Raw genomic sequence first — 19,568 nt, 5'->3', positions numbered from 1 at the left:
ACAGATGCTTATTCTGAACTTTAAGATTATGCAGCATGTTGGCTGTTTTTTTCTTTTTCTTTTTTTTTCACTGGGAAGAAGTGTGGTGCCTTAATGGACTTGATAATGGGGATCTGTCTTGTGACAGCCATTACCGCCTGAGTTTAATGCGCACTCTCGAGGTAGTATGTTGACATTTTCAGCTTGGCACAAGCAAAGGCTTGGCTTGTCACGCATGCCGCTCCTATGTGCCCAGCCTTTCAAGGATAATGAGCTAATTTGTTTTTCAACCGGGCAGTGCTAACGTTAAGAAGAGAGCAGACTTTCAGGGGAAAGTCAGTTCCTTTTCAGAAAGAAAGAAAGAACTGACTCCTCAATGTGACAGAGAATTGCTTTGAATTGTATGTGCTCATTCTTCCAGCAATTTTGTGCACAGTTACTTTATTAGGCTTTAGGTCTTGATGTGGTCCTTGAAACTGCAGGCTCATTATTTAGTTCAACAAGGTAATGCAAGATGAGAGTAAAAGTGTGAAAACCTTTTGCTTGTAAAAGCAACATCTTTGTAAGAAACCGAGAAAGCAAAACTACACATTGTGTAACTATTCATAGAATACACGTGCATTGGTTGGAATATTTTCAAACTTTAAATATAATCTAGTGATTAGCAAGTTAAAGACAGAAATCCTTAATTACACTGGTGAAATAAATTAAGTAGGAAATGAATAATAGATAAGCTGCTGACTGTTGCTATAATTATTTTTCGTGCAACCATTGCATGTAAATTCAAGATAATAAGCGAAGCTTATTGGAACTTAGGAGATTCCGGTGTTCAGAATTAAAAACACTTGTGACAACAAGGAGTGAATATAGATTATTGTTCCTTCAAGGAGAGAAAAACGTTACATCTTCTGCATTAACAAGTCATTCAAATTACTTATGGAAGTCAACCTCCCTTTTTTTTTTTTCCACCTGCTGCTGGCTGAACTCCAGGGATTCTCGCAAGGATTTAAATTCCCGGTGAAGAATCTCCACCACGGACAGCCTTGCATCGAAACTGGACAAACGTTGGTCGATCGACTCCAGTATGTCAGCAATATTTTTGCCGGCTGGCGATGTTGTGCCGGGGGAATCTGCCGGGCGACATCTTTTCGACGACGGCGTCTCAGATTTGGCCGGGGAAGATGCACTCTGGGCCTTCTTCATTACGAGATCCTGGAAGCACTGATCAATGTAATCTTGGAGAGCCTCTAAACTCTCCCCATTGTTCTCCGGGGTGTTGGAGATGAGTTAGACAAATGTTGTTAGTTATGTTGTTAGTCATAAGACAATTGATAAGTGTATTTGGCAATACTGAAGCTTAAAGGAATTTGTTCAATTCTAAACTACCATTCGCTTTAATTTCCCCAAAAATCTCCGGCGTCTGACGTCAGTTACAACATGAGTCGCTTACCCTGTCCGTCACTTCCGTCACTTACCGCACCCCCATCTCCTTAAAAATATTGCTTAAAATGGAGAATGGCTTAATGAGATATTCTATTTGCCATAGTTACTACATTACGTTACTGTTCAAAGGTCTTAAGTCACACATTGTTTCTTTGCATATTACTAGCAAAATAGGAAATCAGTGCATCGATAATTCAAGGTACAGTACTTAAGGCAAAAACAGAGTTTGTACAGTCTCAACAAGTTTTAAAATCAGTTCATCTTTATTCTTCAGCATGGCCTGAACTCTCTTATACAAGGTTTCTTCAGATTTCTTAGTCTTCAGAAGTATCTCTCTAGGATTCTTGAAGGACCTTCCAAAGCTCTTCTTTGGATGCTGCTTGCCTTTTGTTCCAATCTCTATCAAAATTGTCCCATACTGCTCTAGTACTCTTAAGGTCCAGACTCGACTCTAACAGCGATTTCTCACTGTTTTCTTGGTTAAGAATGGATTCTTGACAGCCACCCTTCTATTTAGGCCATTTCTCATGAGATTTTGGTAAACGGTAGCTACAAAGGACCAAATGTATCTCTCAGGGCTTCCAACTACTGCTGCTGTAGATGTTTTTAAGGCTGCAACTTCTGTTGTCCTCCTTCTTGTTTACTTTTCTATTTTTTAAGCACATATTTCACACCATACTAAGATGTGCCAAGTTTTCAGCTAATAGCTCTTTGGCCAGGATACTAATTTATGCTGGTCAAGCTGTGTTAACTTTGGTATGTTTATTTAACTAAGTGTTTAGGTGACTTACTAAAAAAGGAAAACATTCTTCTGAAAATGGCTGGGTACAAGAACTGGATGGAAAATGAGTGCAAAACCAGAAACTGTGCACAAAAATGTTCTCAAAGAACTTTAGAAAGCCAGGAGAACCATTGCTCAGTACCACATTAAATTAAAAGTTTGGTTCTATCGAAGCAAAGTATAAAGAAACTTAAAAAACTCAACTCATTCCCTGTTTTTTTTTCTTGTCTTCTTTTTTCAAGCAACAAAATAACTGAAACTACTGGGTTTAAACTGACAGGATCCATCTTCACAGAACTGATCAAACTTGTGCCAGAGAGATAAGATAGCCGAGAAAGATTAATGCATGACATATTCATTACTTTTGCACATCACACTCCTCTTATTAAGTGTGTTCAGATAAACACCAGAGCGTATTAAAATAACATCCCATGTAATTAGCCGACCTAATATCCTTAAGCAGAGTGATTTTAATCTGAATAAAAAATTGTGCGCATGTAACAGCTGCTGCTGTTTGTTTACTGTTGTTCACACCATTACCCTCATCTTAAGACCCCGCTTGTGTTAATTGCAATTTCATTAATGATTACTTCTTTAAAAATGACTGCCTATAGTATTTACAGGGTTTGCTATGGTGAAGGGAAGTAATGTTAAAGATCATTTGAACAGATTCAGGATGTAAAATTGACAGGAGCTTTCAAAGTTACATTGTTTTCTATTGGTGCATGACAGAGGTTTGGCTCAAGTCCACAGGTGGTTCACTCTGAGTTCAGCCAGTGTTTCAACCAACCACTCATACCCCAATTGTGGCCCCTTTCAGCCGTATTGATCGACTACATTTTTTTAATTTAGATGTGTCATGTTAAAACACTGAACAATAAATTTGTCACTTCAATTTTTTAGAATAAAAAAAAGAATTTTAATATCCTATACTAATGGCAAAACCTAATTACACAGTTCTTGTGTCTTTTAACTGCCTGACATTTAATTTGTGTATTGCTCAGCTCAGCAGGATGAATCAACATCGTGAGCCCATCAAGTTGATTTAACACGTAGGAAGAAGGCTGTTTCTCCCTCTGACTCAGGTCTTAGATAATGGTGGGAGTGGATTTCAGTGAATTACTTTGCAAAGTAGGTGAACACCTATCTGCCATCAGGCTTGCAGAAGAACACATGTCCAGCTTTGTTCAAGCTGTGGGAACAGGTGGCTGTGATCTTATGTGCCAACATGAGCTTTAGTGGAGATAGTAGGCTAACACACTTCAACACTAGCAATGTGCAAGCCACTGAAAGAGGGAATATAATGTAAATCGGAATAGGAAAAGGTATCGAGGATATTTCTTTACAGTAAAAGAAACCTAAAACTTAAAGTTTTGCTGAGAAAATGTAACATAAATGGTGCAAGAACTAGTTGGATCAGTATTGCACAGCATTGATCTAAGATGCTATTTTTCACAGAAAAAGTACTGAAGGGCAGTGCCCAACAGCATTGAACTTGTGCTAGTAAGTTGTGCCAAAACACTGTGCAGAGTACATGTGGAAACCATGAGCACACATCTTCATCTCTCAAAATGCTTCTGCTCCCTATTCATATGGGATGTTTGGGCTGCGTGCATCCCAGTACAAAAAGCTAATAATGCCAGCAAAGCTAATAATTGAAAGCACCAGGTTTAATACAAAACAGTGTTAACAGCATGCTGTCATTTAAGACTTAAATGGAATCTATTTGGGTTTTCTAGAGTAATCTAAGCTTATTGGAGTCTGCTACAGCAGTTTTGCATAAATCACAAAATAATCCTTAAGGCCTTAGTGCAGCCTTTCAGTTTAACCCGTGTCTAAAAGAAACTGTGTCAGTTCATTTTATGGAATCTTTCATCTGATCGGCTTCCCAACACAAATCAAAGATTTGAACAGTAGGTAGGTGGCATTATCTTTTGTTTTAAATCATCATATTAAGATCATTAAAAAATGAACAGCAAGTGTATAGAGTGAGTTTGAAGCTGGAGCTTTACAGTATAAATGGCAACAACAATTGAGAAAATTGTCTTTTATCCCTTTTCAACATTTTGCTGGGATTCATTCCAGACTATAGAGATTCATATCTACCCACAGATGTGCCTAACCACATCTAACTGTAGCAGCACCACTATTGCTACTGAACCATTAGCTGCTACAGACAGATTAAGTTGACTTATAAAGTGAACTCAGAGTTGCCAAAAGAGCTTAAAAACTTGCATCTGTGAGATGCCATGGGGAACTTAACCCTCTCCGGCTCAAATTAAACTTTTTGTTGCTAATGCACAACCAAGTCCTTCAGTGGTACTTCTGAGTAAAACAAACTCATAAAATATGTATGTGGGGTAATCAGGTTCTTAAATTTTAACTGTTGCAAATCGGCAACGCCTGCCTTGAGAGGGTTAAAGGGGTTGTCCTCTGGAGCCCAGCCTAATGCAATCATCTGTTTTGCAGATCGACTTTATTATTAGTTCCTAAAGAGCTGCCAGTTATTTGACCACAGTTGTATTTATGTACGTATTTAAAGTTTGCTCATTTTAATGTAGCTATGTTTTTGTTTTGTTTTTTTTAATCCACTGACTGCTACTGTTGCACAGAGAAAGATAGCATCCTTAATTGAACTTATGCTAATTCATTATTTATCTTGCATATTTAAGGTATTGTTTGAGATGCAGATGGGCTTGAACAGACAAGGGCAAGTTGTTATAACCAACGTGCAGGGTGACATTAACAGGGCACACGCGAAGCAAACCCACAGAGATCAGATGAAAAAGAAAAAAGCCAAGAGAGATCTGCAGACAGGGAGAAAGAAAAGGAGACCAGAAAAGTACAAACAGAGAGAGACAAAGAAAGAGATGATATCAGAGCAAATGACACATTACCAAGAGAGCGCGTGAGATGTTTCCTAATTCCACTCAGTCTATCCCTGTGGTGAATGAGTCATGATTATCCTCTGAAAATGCTAGCCAATCTTTCTTGATAACACCATCCAAATCAATCATCACAAAACCCAAACACATGTTTACCACATCAAAACTAGGTTTGCTATTCACCTGATTCAATATTCAGCACGCTGCTGCCAATGAAGCACCTTGTCCCAACAGGCATGGCCGCATGTTAATTCCAAGAAGGCTAATCAGACAAGCATAAAAAGAGAAGAGAAAAAAAGGCAACATGCACGCACACACACACACATGTCATTGCATACATAAAAGACTGTTGTGTGCATTACACTGACCATATTAGCCCTGGAAGCTACAGCGGCTGTGCTGATGGGAGAACAAGTGACAGAGAGTCAAAAGCACTCTGAAAAAAATAAGGGACTTAAGAGATACCAAAGAAACAAAGAGTGGTGGGAATTCATTTAAATGGATTAATATATATGCAGTTCCAGATTGCCGTTTGTGCTCTTGTTCTTACAGACATCAAGTTAATCTTAGAAGTAGAATCACTGTCTTTAATGTTACTGCCTCAGACTCCACACACATGTCTGCTCTGTGAAGTACATCAAAAGCTCACTGCTTCAGGGAAAAGGGTTAAGTCACTGCTGATTGCTCAACAGTTGAAACTGATGCCATAAGACATGGCAGCTAGTTGTATCACATTCTGGTGTTGTTGTTTTTATCATTGTCTGGTGGCATCTGCTTCACTGTCAGAATGGTGAATAATCAATGACTCAGCAGTTTTTGACAAATGTACATTGGGTGTGCCTTCAAGTTTTTTCTATATGTTTGTTTACCTTGTTTACAAAATGTACAGGGAGTGGGTTCCTTTAGGTCAAGCGCTTCTCGCAGCCTGCAGAGTACACTATATTTCTTTTCCTTTCACATCTCCTGGGTACCACCAGCAGCCAAAAAATTTCCCCGAGCATAAATTTAACAAGGCACAGCAGCTATCTTCTTTTGTCAGCTCTGATGTCATAAATAATAAGATCCAGCTGTCAAAAGCATATTTAACATGGAAACCCAGAGGATGAGACATGAAAGTACTAAAGTACACGCTGGGCCTCATTCTAAACACACAAACCATTCAGATTTTCAACAAAATGTAGATTTTGTGATTGATTGCCGCTTCTTCAGTTCAGAACACAAAGAGAGAAAAGGAAACAATAACTCCATTTGCATGCTTTTGGAAAATGCAACAGTGATTGTAACATATAGTCTATAGATTTTGTACACAACAAAGCAACGCACTGTTTCTCTGTGGCATGCAATTAGTGCAACGCGATCGCTGTGGTGGTTTTAATGCACACAGTTTGGAAAAGTGAATGTGCCTCAAACATTGTGCCTGATAGGACTAACAGGAACTAGTGTAGCATGATTTAAAATACTCTAAAAGATGCCAGCTATGTGTCATTGTTTGTACTGCAACACTGCCACTGTCACACTGAATTATTTACAAGTCAGCAAAGGCATTTTAGCCATTAGAAATTCACAAAGTAATGGCAACAATTGGCTTTGCTGAGAAAGTAAAGAGCAATTGACTTCTGAGTTCTTGCTCTAGTAGAAACATTTTTTTTTAAGTATAACTATTAAACGAATAAAAACCAACAAGCGTTTATAGCATGCATCATATGTAGAAGTGGGCACACTGACATGGAGATGTACTGTAATGCTTTTTAGGCAGCATTAGAAGAGAGATTTCAGAAGACGGTTAACGGGAAATGATGACTACATGCACTTAAATGTGTTTCAAACACCAGCACCTATCTGAAATCTAATTTTAATACAAAAGACTCCAATAAATGCAATGTCTGGTAAAGCCTATGACTTAAATGTATGTTGAGACTCTGAGTTATTTATTGAGTTAATTTCTGAGGCAATAGGCTGTAATGATATTGCATTGAATTGAATTACATCGTGAGGTTTTCCTGGCCCCAGTGGACAAATACGAATTGTACATTAAAGTTCAAAATTCACAAAGGTAATATTTATCATTGCATTCTGCTGAGCTGTAGGTCTTTCTGTTATTGAATCCACCCCCTGAATATAAGCAGTTTTCACTGTACTAAGCTTATTTCTGCTATTCTGTCTGTCACTTATCTGGAGGGTATAATTTACTGAAGTGAAATACTCCATCACAGTTTAGATGACGTGGGCAGTCTTAGCATCAATAGTATTGACAGGGTATATGTACCCTTATCGTAGTCTGACAGATGAGAACAGGTACTAGGAAAGGGCCAAGGATGTTTATCTTCCCAAAAGAGAGCACAAGATGAGATTGAGAGAGTGAAGGAGAGAGCTTGATTTAGAAATGGTTCATACCTACTGCAGGTGCAATGTTGCCGCACATTTATTTGTTGAATGGAGTCTTGGTCCAGCTGCCATATACTGATCTCTCCCATTTGTCCCTTCTGTGTGGTGAAGTCCTATTATGTTGTGGGAAGCTGCCAAAAGCAGTGTGGAAGGACCCATTTATAAGAAATGAGACAAAACATCCCGTCTCCTCTTAGCTGTGCACAATATGGACATTTTAAAGCTCTTGCAAATTATCCAACAGCTAATACATAAAAAGAAGTCCACTGTGTTCCAAAGCCATCAATGACTAATTCAGCAGCAGAGCATTTCAGTCCGTGCCCTTCATATAGTAATCAGTGTGCTGACGGAGTTGAGTTTGATCCAAGTAGAAGTTTGAATGTAAACATATGGTGGGTTTAAATTATTATTTAAAGCTTGAATATTCAATAGAATATTCAAGCTGTGGTATTTTCTTTGTGGAAAATTTGTTAAATCAATAATTCATTAAAATCTGTTTTAATTACATTCAAGTTAATAGTGAAATGTAATGATTTTGATATTCAGAATAAATAGATGTGCGCTTATTATCAAAACAGCAAAAAGCATTGTAGCACCTTAATACTCTGACAAATAATCCCAGATTAATATAAAATCTCCCAGCATAAATGAAGATAAAGCATTTTATTCTGAATCTTGTATTACAAGCTGTCTCAATTAGATCAGAGTTACACCACTGTCACTGTAGGGAAGAGTTGCGTTGACAACACGCAGCATTTATCTCAGTGTTGATTCCCTCCTTTGTATCCTAGGATCGGGCTCTGAGTCAGAGCAAACTAAATGAGACTGTCTTATTTAGGCTGTGAAATCACTGAGACAGGCCCAATTTATGCAATATTCACCAAGGCAGTGGTGTGGTGTTTTGTTTCATCCCTTCATATTACATTGGTAAAATGAGGGCGAGACACTGATGACATCCCGTTTTCGTGGGAAAACAGATTGCAGTGTCTTTTTTCAGTCTGGTGTCTTGATGATAATTTTCTCGCTCCATGGCCCATCTGCACAAAACTGAACTGGTCGGATGAGGCGAGGACTTGAGCAGAAAAATGCCATGTGCTTTTGCTGATCAGGGAGGAATGTATTTTACTGTGATGAGAGGTTTATCAAGTTTTTAAAGATATGCAGCTTTGATTAAAAGTGTTTAAAAATTCATACACCTACTGAATTCATTGTCCATCGATCAACCATATCGTTACTGATAGAAGAAAATGACGAATTCTCCACCGTGGCCATGATAGATTACTGAATCTCTCTTTCCAAATACAGTAACTTCTGCTTCCCCATTTGAGCTGTTACTTTGTAGCATCATGTGCCTTAATTTGTAGTTTATAAATTCTTCCAATTAGTTAAAGTAAATGTTAATCAACTATGTGAATTTAGAGCATTTTGCATGTGTTATTCTGGAAAAGTGAGGTTTTTTATATGACACATGAATAAGAGTGCTGTTGTATGCTGATTCTGGTTGTCAGATAGCTTGCAGGAAATGAAGGATGGCCTCTGTCGACTTCAGGGGGAACATTTAAGAGTCATTATTCCACCATTATCATCCTTGCCAATGACTATAGAGTACTCCTCCCTCCTGTCAGTTGGCTGTCTGCTGTATAATGGGCCTGGGGTGTCCATTACGAAGCCAAAATGGCTGAAGACACTTTAGCCACAGCCTGCTAAAAGCACCTGAAACACAGAGGTTAGGGGAGGTGACTCTGTCCTGATCCTATAGCACAAATGAAGGTGACGATTCCAGTTCACTGCATGACAGCTGATGGAACATTAGGTAAATAATTACACTATACATGAAGCACAAAATACAAATTTATAATCAGTCAATAAATTGCACGTTTAACATTTTGGGGATGATTATGTTTGCTCAGATGCGATGATAAAATAAAATTCCCAGTTCTAACCTGGCTCAGTACTTGTATTTCAGGCACACAGTGTGAAACATTAAAATGAAAGGTTCTCATTTTAATTCCATGTCACTCAGTCCTCGGGATTCACCTTTCACTGATATCCTAAAATCAGCCAGTGCTTTCCTTGTAAAGCTCTGCTTTTGAGCTTTGAATCTCACACTTAAAATAAAAATAAAGGTGTTCAGATTAGGTTAAAATATACCAGATACTAAAGTTTTTGTTATGTTTGCTCCTTTTTGTTGTTTTTTTTTAAATTATAATTTTCTTCTGTTCTGCCTTACATTAGAAAAGTCATTTGTGCAACCAGTCGTTTATTTATACTGCAGTTTATTATGCTACTGCTTAATACTCGCAGAAATGTGTTTTATTACCCATAAACCCTTGGAATGTTATACTTCCTGCCCTTGCCTTCATTTTAAAAAATGGCTGTCCCTTGGTAATCAATGAAATGTGCAAACTATGCATTTCTTCTTTTCTGTATTCACCAAAATCTGAAATGGACAGTCCCAAACTCATCATTTCAACTTAGAATTCATATACCCGGTATGTTCTGTCAATGGACAAACTGATCCAGGTCTATTACAAGTATCTTAATGGCACAGGAAGCTGGAATTCAAGCCAATATTACACCCTTCCCAACTCTGTAAAGTTTGTAGTGAGTAGGCTGCACCTGAGAGTGAAACTTGTTAAAAGAGAATCGGTAACTCTTGGGAGCAGACTGTTTCCAGTGTGTAGTTCAATACATATTGTTGTTGCCAACAGACACATTTAGATGTTGTATCCAAGTTGAAGCATGTACTAGATTTGATCACTGCTGCTGGCATGACTTGGGCAACATAAAGGTATTTCATGGTGCCCTACAGAAAATTTGCCAAATGCCCTTTTGCACACCTTGGCTTGCATGTATGACTGTCTGTCTGTCTCTCCCACTCATGTACAAACTGTAAGACACTTCCTGGCCTGAGGAACATTTTCTTGAATTCCCCTGAGCATTCATGCAAAAAGCTACAAATAATCTCTCCACTACTCCCGCACCCCTTTCCTAATTCTCTCACATTTCTATTCTTATTCTTTTTTTCTTGTTTTACTTAAACCACTACAACCACGAATACAGTGCATGCCCGTCTACCTGAGATGCCCGATATTCCTTCATTCAGTCTCCTATTTAGTATGTTACTTAGTTTCCTCATACTTCCTCTAGTCGTGATTTAGAGTGCACTAATGTAGTCATGTGCATGCAGTCAGCAGATGAAATCGCCATTTGTCACATTAATAGTCCAGCTCTTCTGCCATACTTTCTCACACACACATCCACAGTCCTCTCCCACTATGTCTCCATTCAGTATCATCTCGCCTCACCACTTCTTCTCAGACCCTTATTCTCATTTATTTTCATCACAAAAACCTTTCTCTTTTTTTCACTTTTGCACGAAGGTTTTAATATCACATCTTACTTTCATGTTTATGATATGTTTGTGTACTTATTATGAAGGGGTTTGAATGATATAATTTGGTATTAGACCGCATCATTTTTCCTTTGTGCCAGATTCTGTAGACACTGAAGTAGACCATATAATTAGGAAGTATTATTAAATTCAGTGAGAGAACATTTAATTGCTGTTTTGTACATTATGCTCAGCTGTTTGTGCAATTATAAAAGCCCTGCTGTGCGAGAGACAGTGAGTTGAATTTTAAAAGTAGCATTTGTCATAGACTGTCCCATGTCACATGCAAAATTCGACAATCCCTGTAGTAGATGATTATGCAGCACATAACAGAGATAGAGCTTGAAATTAAATGCAAATTCAATATTCTTCATTTAAGCTGTTTTGCATTTGTATTCCTATCACTTTCTCTTTTGTGGTGATTGTGTTTTTCTCTGTTTTGCATCTCATAACCAAAGGGAAAACGGGAGCATACTCCGGGGGAAGGGTTAGGTCAACATTAAAGGGCTAACACTTTTTCATCTTAGAAACATGACAGGAATATAAGATGAGAAACTGATACGGGGTCAGAATGAGTCTTAGGGCTTGTGAAAATAGCATAATGCAATACATTTACACAGGTTTAGCAAATTTGATGCAAATATAACAATAATTTAATAATAATAAAAATAAATAAATATTTTTTTATCTGTAAGAAGGTTCAATAAGTACTAAGTTTTCAAAAAAATATAATTTTCTACCAATAATTTCATGGTTCACACTTTAAAGGGTTAAATGTAATCAGTTATTTGAAGATATAAAAGTATCTCGTTGAGTACCTCATCTTTGAAAGATGTGTCATTTTGTTCCGCTAGATGTGGTGACCTTCCCTAAGAGGATCAAAAATAGATTCCCCCCCCCAAAATTGCACGTGTAAATAGAGATGTAGGGACTTTAAAACCACCACAGACATTACAAGCATGTGTCTGCAGTCCTAATCCCTGCTTGTTTACAGATTTTCACCACCATTACACATAAAACCAAGAGAAAGAGTGAAGGATATGTAGGACCATATCAAGCTGGGACTCACATGAGGCATCATTACATCTTAAAATATTCCTGATTTTAATTCATGCCAGATTCTTCCCACTTAGCCACCTCTTCTGTTTTGATAAGAACCCCACAGTCTCAGGTAGCTCTCTGCTGTTTTCAAGTAGCAGTTTCCGTTAGCAAGCGCTTTCCCTTTTTGTCTGTGGACAAGGATTAGAAGATACACTCACTCATCAACCTCATCTTCCACTGAATCTCTCAGCTACACATTATATTATAACTTTAGGGCAAACCTCCAACTTTTAGTGATCATTTCTCAACTAAGGGTCAGAAATAATCTTAAGTAGGATATAGCATCTTTTTTTTTTTTTAAGACCAAGTGGAAAAAAATGTTATTTTAAAATTAAATCCATGTCGGAATTGATTATGTTTTCATATCTTATTCCTTTTCTTCTTCTAATCTAATTTTCCCAATAAAATGTTTCTCAGTGCTTTGCCCTTAATTTCTTCCTGTGTTCTTTCTTTGCGTATTCACAAAGTCTGTTTTGTTTTGTTTTTTGTCTTCTGTCCAGCATGCGAGCTGATGAACCAAGGGATCCTCGCGCTGGTTACATCTACAGGCTGTGCAGCTGCAAGTGCCCTGCAGTCTCTGACAGATGCAATGCACATCCCCCACCTCTTCATTCAAAGAAATGGGGATGGCGCACCCCGTACTGCCTGTCAGCTCAACCCGAGCCCAGACGGAGAGAGCTACACACTGGCTGCACGGCCACCTGTTCGAATCAGCGACGTCCTGCTCACTCTTGTATCTGAACTGCACTGGCAGAAGTTCATCATCTTTTACGAGAGCGACTACGGTGAGTTGGGAAAAACGAGAGCACCTTAACAACAAATATATCTCATAAACATGACATTTGTATGTAAGATGGTTTCACTGCTTTCATTTAAATGTAAATATCCTATAACTATCTTCTGAGATGAAGATCAGGCTGCTGCTGCAGTAAAGCCGTATTAACGCTGAGAATTCATGTGCCTAAAAGAATAGACCAAGTGAGAAGTAAGCTGAAGGAACATCATCACTCCCACACAATCACATACTGTACTTCCCGCTGTTAAAAAATAAATCAAAAGTTCAGGAGGGGAAAAAAAAATAACGACATCTCACTGCTGCATTCAGTTTTAGCAGTATTGTCATGAAGAAACAAGTATGAGCTTAATTGGCTCATTTGTGGTGCAGTCATCTGTGAGGATGTGTCCCAACAGTACTTTATATATTCTCAAATGTTCTTCATTTCTGTTTAATTATTTTCACTATGAGTTCCCTGTGAACCAGACCTTTTGTGACCCACATTTGGGCAATTCACTGTGGATCAAGGAGTGATTGGCAAGGCAGTGGAAGGGTAGGAGAATGAAGTGGGCATATAAAGCCTTTTGCTGCATTGCCATTCATCAGATGAGACTTTGTCTCTGCTGGCTAATCTTTTTAGTTCTGGGAAGAGTGGAGTCCAGAAGGCAGTATAAATCTGTTTTATTTTTCCAGTACTGAAAACAACTGAGCTAAAGTTGATATAGTGTATAGTAAAGCAAGCCATCAGAATACCGGGGCCCCAGGCAAGTTCCCAACTGTAACTTGGTCACTATGTGTTTGACATGTTGGCTTACATTTACAAAGCTCTGTCCTTGGATTTCTTTCTGTCATTGCTACTCTTTGCAGAAATGCACTCTCAGCATTGAGTTGGATCAATGAAAGTCCACTACAGAAGGAAACCTGTCTGTGCTTCATTTTGACAAGCTGCCTTGCTTTTCTTTCTGACTAGCTGTCTATCTGACTAACTAGCTCTCTATATGTCTGTCTCATGGGGTCAGCATGTGTCTGACCATCTGTTTTGCTATAGATCTTTCTTTGTCACTGGCTCGCTGCCTATCTGTGGTAACCAGTGCTAACTGTCCTTTTTATAATGAGCTTGACTGCCTGCCATGTGTTTTGTTAGCTATATAGAGTGGATAGCTTAAAATCTCTGACTAACTGTCTGTCTTTCTATCCAGCAAAGCCATTGTTTGTGTGTCTCAATTCCAATCATCATACTTTAATAGATTCATGTGCAGTTTGGGAAATGTTAAGGCTTTATTTTGTCCTTGTTCACTACACATATCCTAGTCAGCATAATGTACTATAAATTTAGTTAGAGGTAACCTAAAGCGGCGTTCAAATAATTATTGCCATTAAAAGGAAAGAGACAATGGTTAGAAAAGTAGTGCCACATATCATGCTGGCTTTTCTGTTGATAAGCAAACAAAAGTAAACAGAAAGAAAAATCCCAATCAGATTCTTACTTGCCTGTGGTTTTCTTTGAAACAGTGCAAATTCTCCTAAGTACAGTTTGTTTGGGTTTATTTGTTTTTTTTGTTCTTTGTTAGTAAGTTGTTCTAAACACCCTGGAAAACTTTCCATAGTCCTTTTGTGGATTCAGGCTGTCTCAGTTGCTTCTGTCTCTACATGTAATCTGGGACTGACTCAGTGATGTTCATATCAGGGCTCTTTGGAGGCCATGCCATCTGTTGCAGGACACTGTCCATCCAGTCACTAAAGATAGGTTTTTAGCACTGGCTGGTTACTTGGTCTCTTTCTCCTGCTGCAGAAAAACATTTAGGACCAGTCAGACACGTCACATATGGTGTTGTGTGGTGGATAAAAATCAGAACATTCAAAATAACTCAGAATTTTGCACATTGCGGTATGCATATCACATGAAGAAGACTTGGCTCATCAAGAAGCTGTTCTAACAAAGTAGCCTTTTTTAAGTCTGCTAAATTAGACACTACAAAGTCAGCACCACTGACATGTGTGCTTGTGTTACACTATTTAGCTCTGAACTCATTTAATTAAGGAATGTAGCGGCTAATTATGATCCTCATCACAGAACAGTCCAAATACCTGTGGTGTCTGCTTTAAAGCAGTGCAACAGTGACTGACACAACTGTCTGCAAAGAAAAGTGCTGTCTGTTAATCTGTCTAGGCTTTCAGTGAATGTCGAGCTCTTACATATGTTGATTTGAGTTACATTTCTGTGGGAATTCTGGGATACTTTTTTTGCACTGGTACCAATAGAATAATAAATTAAAGAAGATATTTTTTATGAAATTAAGAAGCCAGAAAATGTATAAAATTATCAAAATATTGACATATAAAACAAGAACTACTGACAGTGGATGCTGAGAGGTTGGTTTTCATAGGTATATTTTAGCCAATATCAAAGTTTAGCCCTTTCAGCTAAACTTGTTGATTAGGACTTTTTCCATTTCTAAAGTTAATAAGACACTGTGACACTATTATGCCCTTAGGATGTGTTATGAGTATTTACAGCTACATCGAGTCAACATCTATGTATTTTCTTAAGCTGCAATGTGCTTTTGTCCAGTACATCTTTTAATTAAAGTGACGTACAGATATATGTGTACATATATGTATGTACTAGCGATTTTAACATTAATATTGTTAATATTGTTAAAACCGCCCACCCCCCACGCACAGGGTGATCTACGCTAAGTTGCTAATGGAGATTTACCACGTTATTGCGGTTATGGCATTAACGTCATTTATATACATATACAATATATATATATATATATATATATATATATATATATATATATATACATATATACATATATACGTACACATATATGTATACATTGTGGTCTGAAAAAAAGGTTAAATAGACTTGAACATCAACTATTCTACAAACTTTTTAATAATATTGCTTCGTGTCCATATTCAGTCATGTTCATATGTTTATTTGGCTGATTTACTCAGTACCTTATCCCAATCAAAAAGCAGTCAGTGTGAAATGTGCAATGTAGTGATAGTTGAATTTGCTTAACTAATCATAATCTGGGCAAACAGTGAAAAGTAAAAAGCTAAAACATTTAATTAGACGTCACCGGTCCACTGCATTTACTTGATTCAGCCAGTGGACTAAAATGCTCATGATAAATACTGATTTATGTTTAGGTTTGAAAATGTTTCACTTTCTGAAAGACTCTCTGTAGGCAGAAAAGTCAGACACTTTCTCTGAACTTTGACTGAGTTATCAAATGATTTTTATTATTAAATGATATAGAAAAGGTTAGTAAAGGCATAAACCTGGAGTTGAACTACAAGGTGACAGATGGTTGTTAGTGCTGTTAGTAAAGGAACTACATTTCATCTTATTTATTATATATATATATATATTTGCCTCTTATACCGGGCTGTATTACATAACACTTTCGTTTCATGACAGCAGTGTGAAATTCTGTCAGATCAGTGATGGAACTGCAAAAATGAAATATAGAAACTCCTCACAGCACAGGAGCTCAGATCACATTATCAGTGTTGGCTTCTCTCTTTTTAACAGTGTGAATATATATATATATATATATATATATATATATATATAAAACAAACTCCCCGCTCACCCCTGTGGGCAGTCAATCCTTCAAGCTCGGGTCCTCTACCAGAGGCCTGGGAGCTTGAGGGTCCTGCGCAGTATCTTAGCTGTTCCCAGGACTGCGCTCTTCTGGACAGAGATCTCTGATGTTGTTCCCGGGATCTGCTGGAGACAATCGCCTAGCTTGGGAGTCACCGCACCTAGTGCTCCGATTACCACTGTCACCTTCACCCTCCACATCTTCTCTGAGCTCTTGGTATTTCTCCAGCTTCTCATGTTCCTTCTTCCTGATATTGCTGTCATTCGGAACCGCTACATCGATCACTACGGCCGTCTTCTTCTATTTGTCTACCACCACTATGTCCGGTTGGTTAGCCACCACCATTTTGTCCGTCTGTATCTGGAAGTCCCACAGGATCTTAGCTCGGTCATTCTCCACCACCCTTGGGGGCATCTCCCATTTTGACCCCAGGACTTCCAGGTTATACTCGGCACAGATGTTCCTGTACACTATGCCGGCCACTTGGTTATGGCGTTCCATGTATGCCTTGCCTGCTAGCATCTTACACCCTGCTGTTATGTGCTGGATTGTCTCTGGGGCATCTTTACACAGCCTGCACCTGGGGTTTTGCCTGGTGTGATAGACCCCAGCCTCTATGGATCTTGTGCTCAGAGCTTGTTCCTGTGCTGCCATGATTAGTGCCTCCATGCTGTCTTTCAGTCCAGCTTTGTCCAGCCACTGGTAGGATTTCTGGGTATCAGCCACCTGAATTGTGAGACTAACACCTTACTCTACATTAGAAGTGTCCGGGGTGAGATTTGTGCTTTATTACAGCTTAAACAAGTGGCTTCCCTGACCTCAGGGGTAAAATATATAGCTCAGTGTAATGAAGCGTGTCAGGGGAGCCAATTCATTCCAGTCTCCACCAATGCATCAGTTGCATAAAAAGCACATTATGTAAACAACTTCTACAGCTTCACCTCTTCTGGTTACATTTGTCATTGTACATTTTCTACGTATAATTTGATTCTCAGTTCTGAGAGACCATATTCCATAATTTCTTTCATAAATAACAGAGATAACCTGCTTATACTTCTATAGCTCTAAGAGAAGCTGGACAACACTGTTTTACAGCTGTGAAACATCCTTGTGGTTTTGGCTTTTGTGCCGTCAGATAAATAGAAGAAAGCAAAATTATATGATAATCCTATAACAGCTTATTGCTACCCAACAGATCCTTTCAGCTTTGCTCTTGTTGTTTTTCTTCTTTTTCTTCTTTCTTTAGTCTAATTTTTGTGTTTTTCATTCAGGAGCAGTTTTTATATCTTATGCTGTTTTGTTTCTTTCAGCCTGCCCTACTTTTGCTGATTTAAGTCATGCTCTCTGACAAAACAGAAGGGTATCTGATACTTCAGCTTTTTTTCTTTTCTTTTTTTTTGTGAGAAGGGCCAAACAGATCCAGTTCATGTAAAGGCCATGAAAATTAATCTCTTCCACTGAAAAACAAACTTTTTGATAGCAAAGCGAGACTTTGCCATCAAGGACTGTGCAGCCTTTTGTGCGTTCTTTTCAAACCGACTACATTCAAAATGAAACTTTCATACAAAGATGACTGCCCCTGCTGACTTTTTATATATTAATTTAACTAAAGTTATGTGTCTCAGTAGTCTAGTGGTTTACACATTCACGTAACAAGCAAAAGCTTCCCAGTTTAAAACTAGGAAGGAATACAAGTCCCTTTGGGGTTATTTAGAGCATCCCACGTAAAACCTGGGGTGCTAACTGCTGTGGTGTCCTCTTGTGAATAAAGGAGCAGCTGAAGGTAGCTTTCTTTTTCACTAAATTTGCAGTTATGGGTTGAATTTTTGCCCTGACTTTAAATTTTCCATTGTAAACATACCTGTTTATTTTTAGACACCATTAAGCAGAAAGCAAAAAACTGAATAAGTCAATCATGCTATGCTTAGGTGATAATCTAGCTTAACATGCCTACCTACCACACACCTGCTCAATAAGCTACTTAAAAGATGTGATTACTAAATGGTAGCTTTTTACTGCTCAAACACAAATTGGATTAATATTGTGTGAGAGTGTGTGTCTGTGTGTGTGTGAGAGAGAGAAAGCTGACTTACACTTGCATTACAAGTATTAAGAGGACAGTCATTAACAGCAAATATTCAAGACTTTAGCCACCAGGACTTCATGGTATAGGTGTGCAGACTATGACATCATCATCAGGTTTGCTGATTTTATATCTGCCACACCTTTGACAAAATGGCCATGAACATAAAATAAAGATCATGGTTGTTCCATTATTTTACGTTTAGTGACCACTTTTAATGAGAGAAAGAGTAGCAATAGATTGCATTTTTGCATTTCTTTTTTGCCCCTCTCACACACTGCACACCCTTTATCTCGGTAACAAATCATGAGAACAACACCGTGCGTGTGCAGACGTCACAGGTTCTGCCACTTGTGCAACAGAGTAGATCCACAGAGTAGTGTGAGAAAGGGGAAAACCTCACACTTGTGGCACAGTACTGACAACAGTTTAGCCAAGAAGTCAATGCATTTGTTCTTTTAAAAAGAAAATCACTAAATCTAACAGCAAGATCACTAATTTGGCAAAGCCGAGGTGAACGGAGGTGAGCCTGCACTTGGTCAGGAATGCTTCTTTAGAGGGACACTCAAGCTGAAATTACATTTCTAAGAATCTAAAAATTGAATATCTAAATCTCAAAATTCAATCCAATCCAACTAATGAATATCTGTCTAGCTGAATTTTCTGGTCCTGCTCTAGCACTACCATGAATAAGGACTTAAAAATGAGGGAAAGGAGAACTACCTCATTTGTGATGCCGTCATTTTTGGCTTAAAGTCAAATGTCTTCACCTTATTTGACTGTAGTTTTGTAACAATCATGGCATATATGATTTCCAGAGTTACTGAAGGTTTAGGCACACTTTTGTAATAGCACTACAAGGTTTAAATTTGTGGATTTGTGTGAAACATTTCAGCATTTGTACTCATATTCATGTCTTTCTTGTGATGAGTTGTAAAATAAAAAGGTTCCAAAAGGCCAGAAAATGCCACAAAAATAACTCTGCTTAAGCCTTTCATGGGGGGAAAGAGATTTTTCTAAACCTTAAGTATCATTTTAAAGGTTTGTGATGTGTTATGTGTATGCCTCTGTGTATGCCATTTAGGGTGGGTTTTACACAATAGCTACTCATAACTGAGT

The 19,568-nt window shown here is 38.2% G+C and overlaps 1 protein-coding gene across 4 annotated transcripts in view; it reads left to right on the top strand.

Annotated features, from left to right (window-relative positions):
* The window catches only part of grid1a (glutamate receptor, ionotropic, delta 1a), a 286,049-nt gene that overhangs the window by 181,718 nt on the left and 84,763 nt on the right, over positions 1-19,568 (top strand). For all 4 annotated transcript variants that reach the window (XM_026189416.1, XM_026189415.1, XM_026189417.1 and 1 more), the window contains exon 3: positions 12,469-12,753. In XM_026189416.1, coding sequence (XP_026045201.1) covers positions 12,469-12,753 — 285 coding nt within the window. The remainder of the gene's footprint in view (positions 1-12,468; positions 12,754-19,568) is intronic.

The sequence above is a fragment of the Astatotilapia calliptera genome, chromosome 13, assembly GCF_900246225.1.
Source record: "Astatotilapia calliptera chromosome 13, fAstCal1.2, whole genome shotgun sequence".
NCBI lineage: Eukaryota > Metazoa > Chordata > Actinopteri > Cichliformes > Cichlidae > Astatotilapia > Astatotilapia calliptera.
Note: the sequence above shows the minus strand (reverse complement) of the source record. Positions and strands in the feature narration are given on the sequence as shown.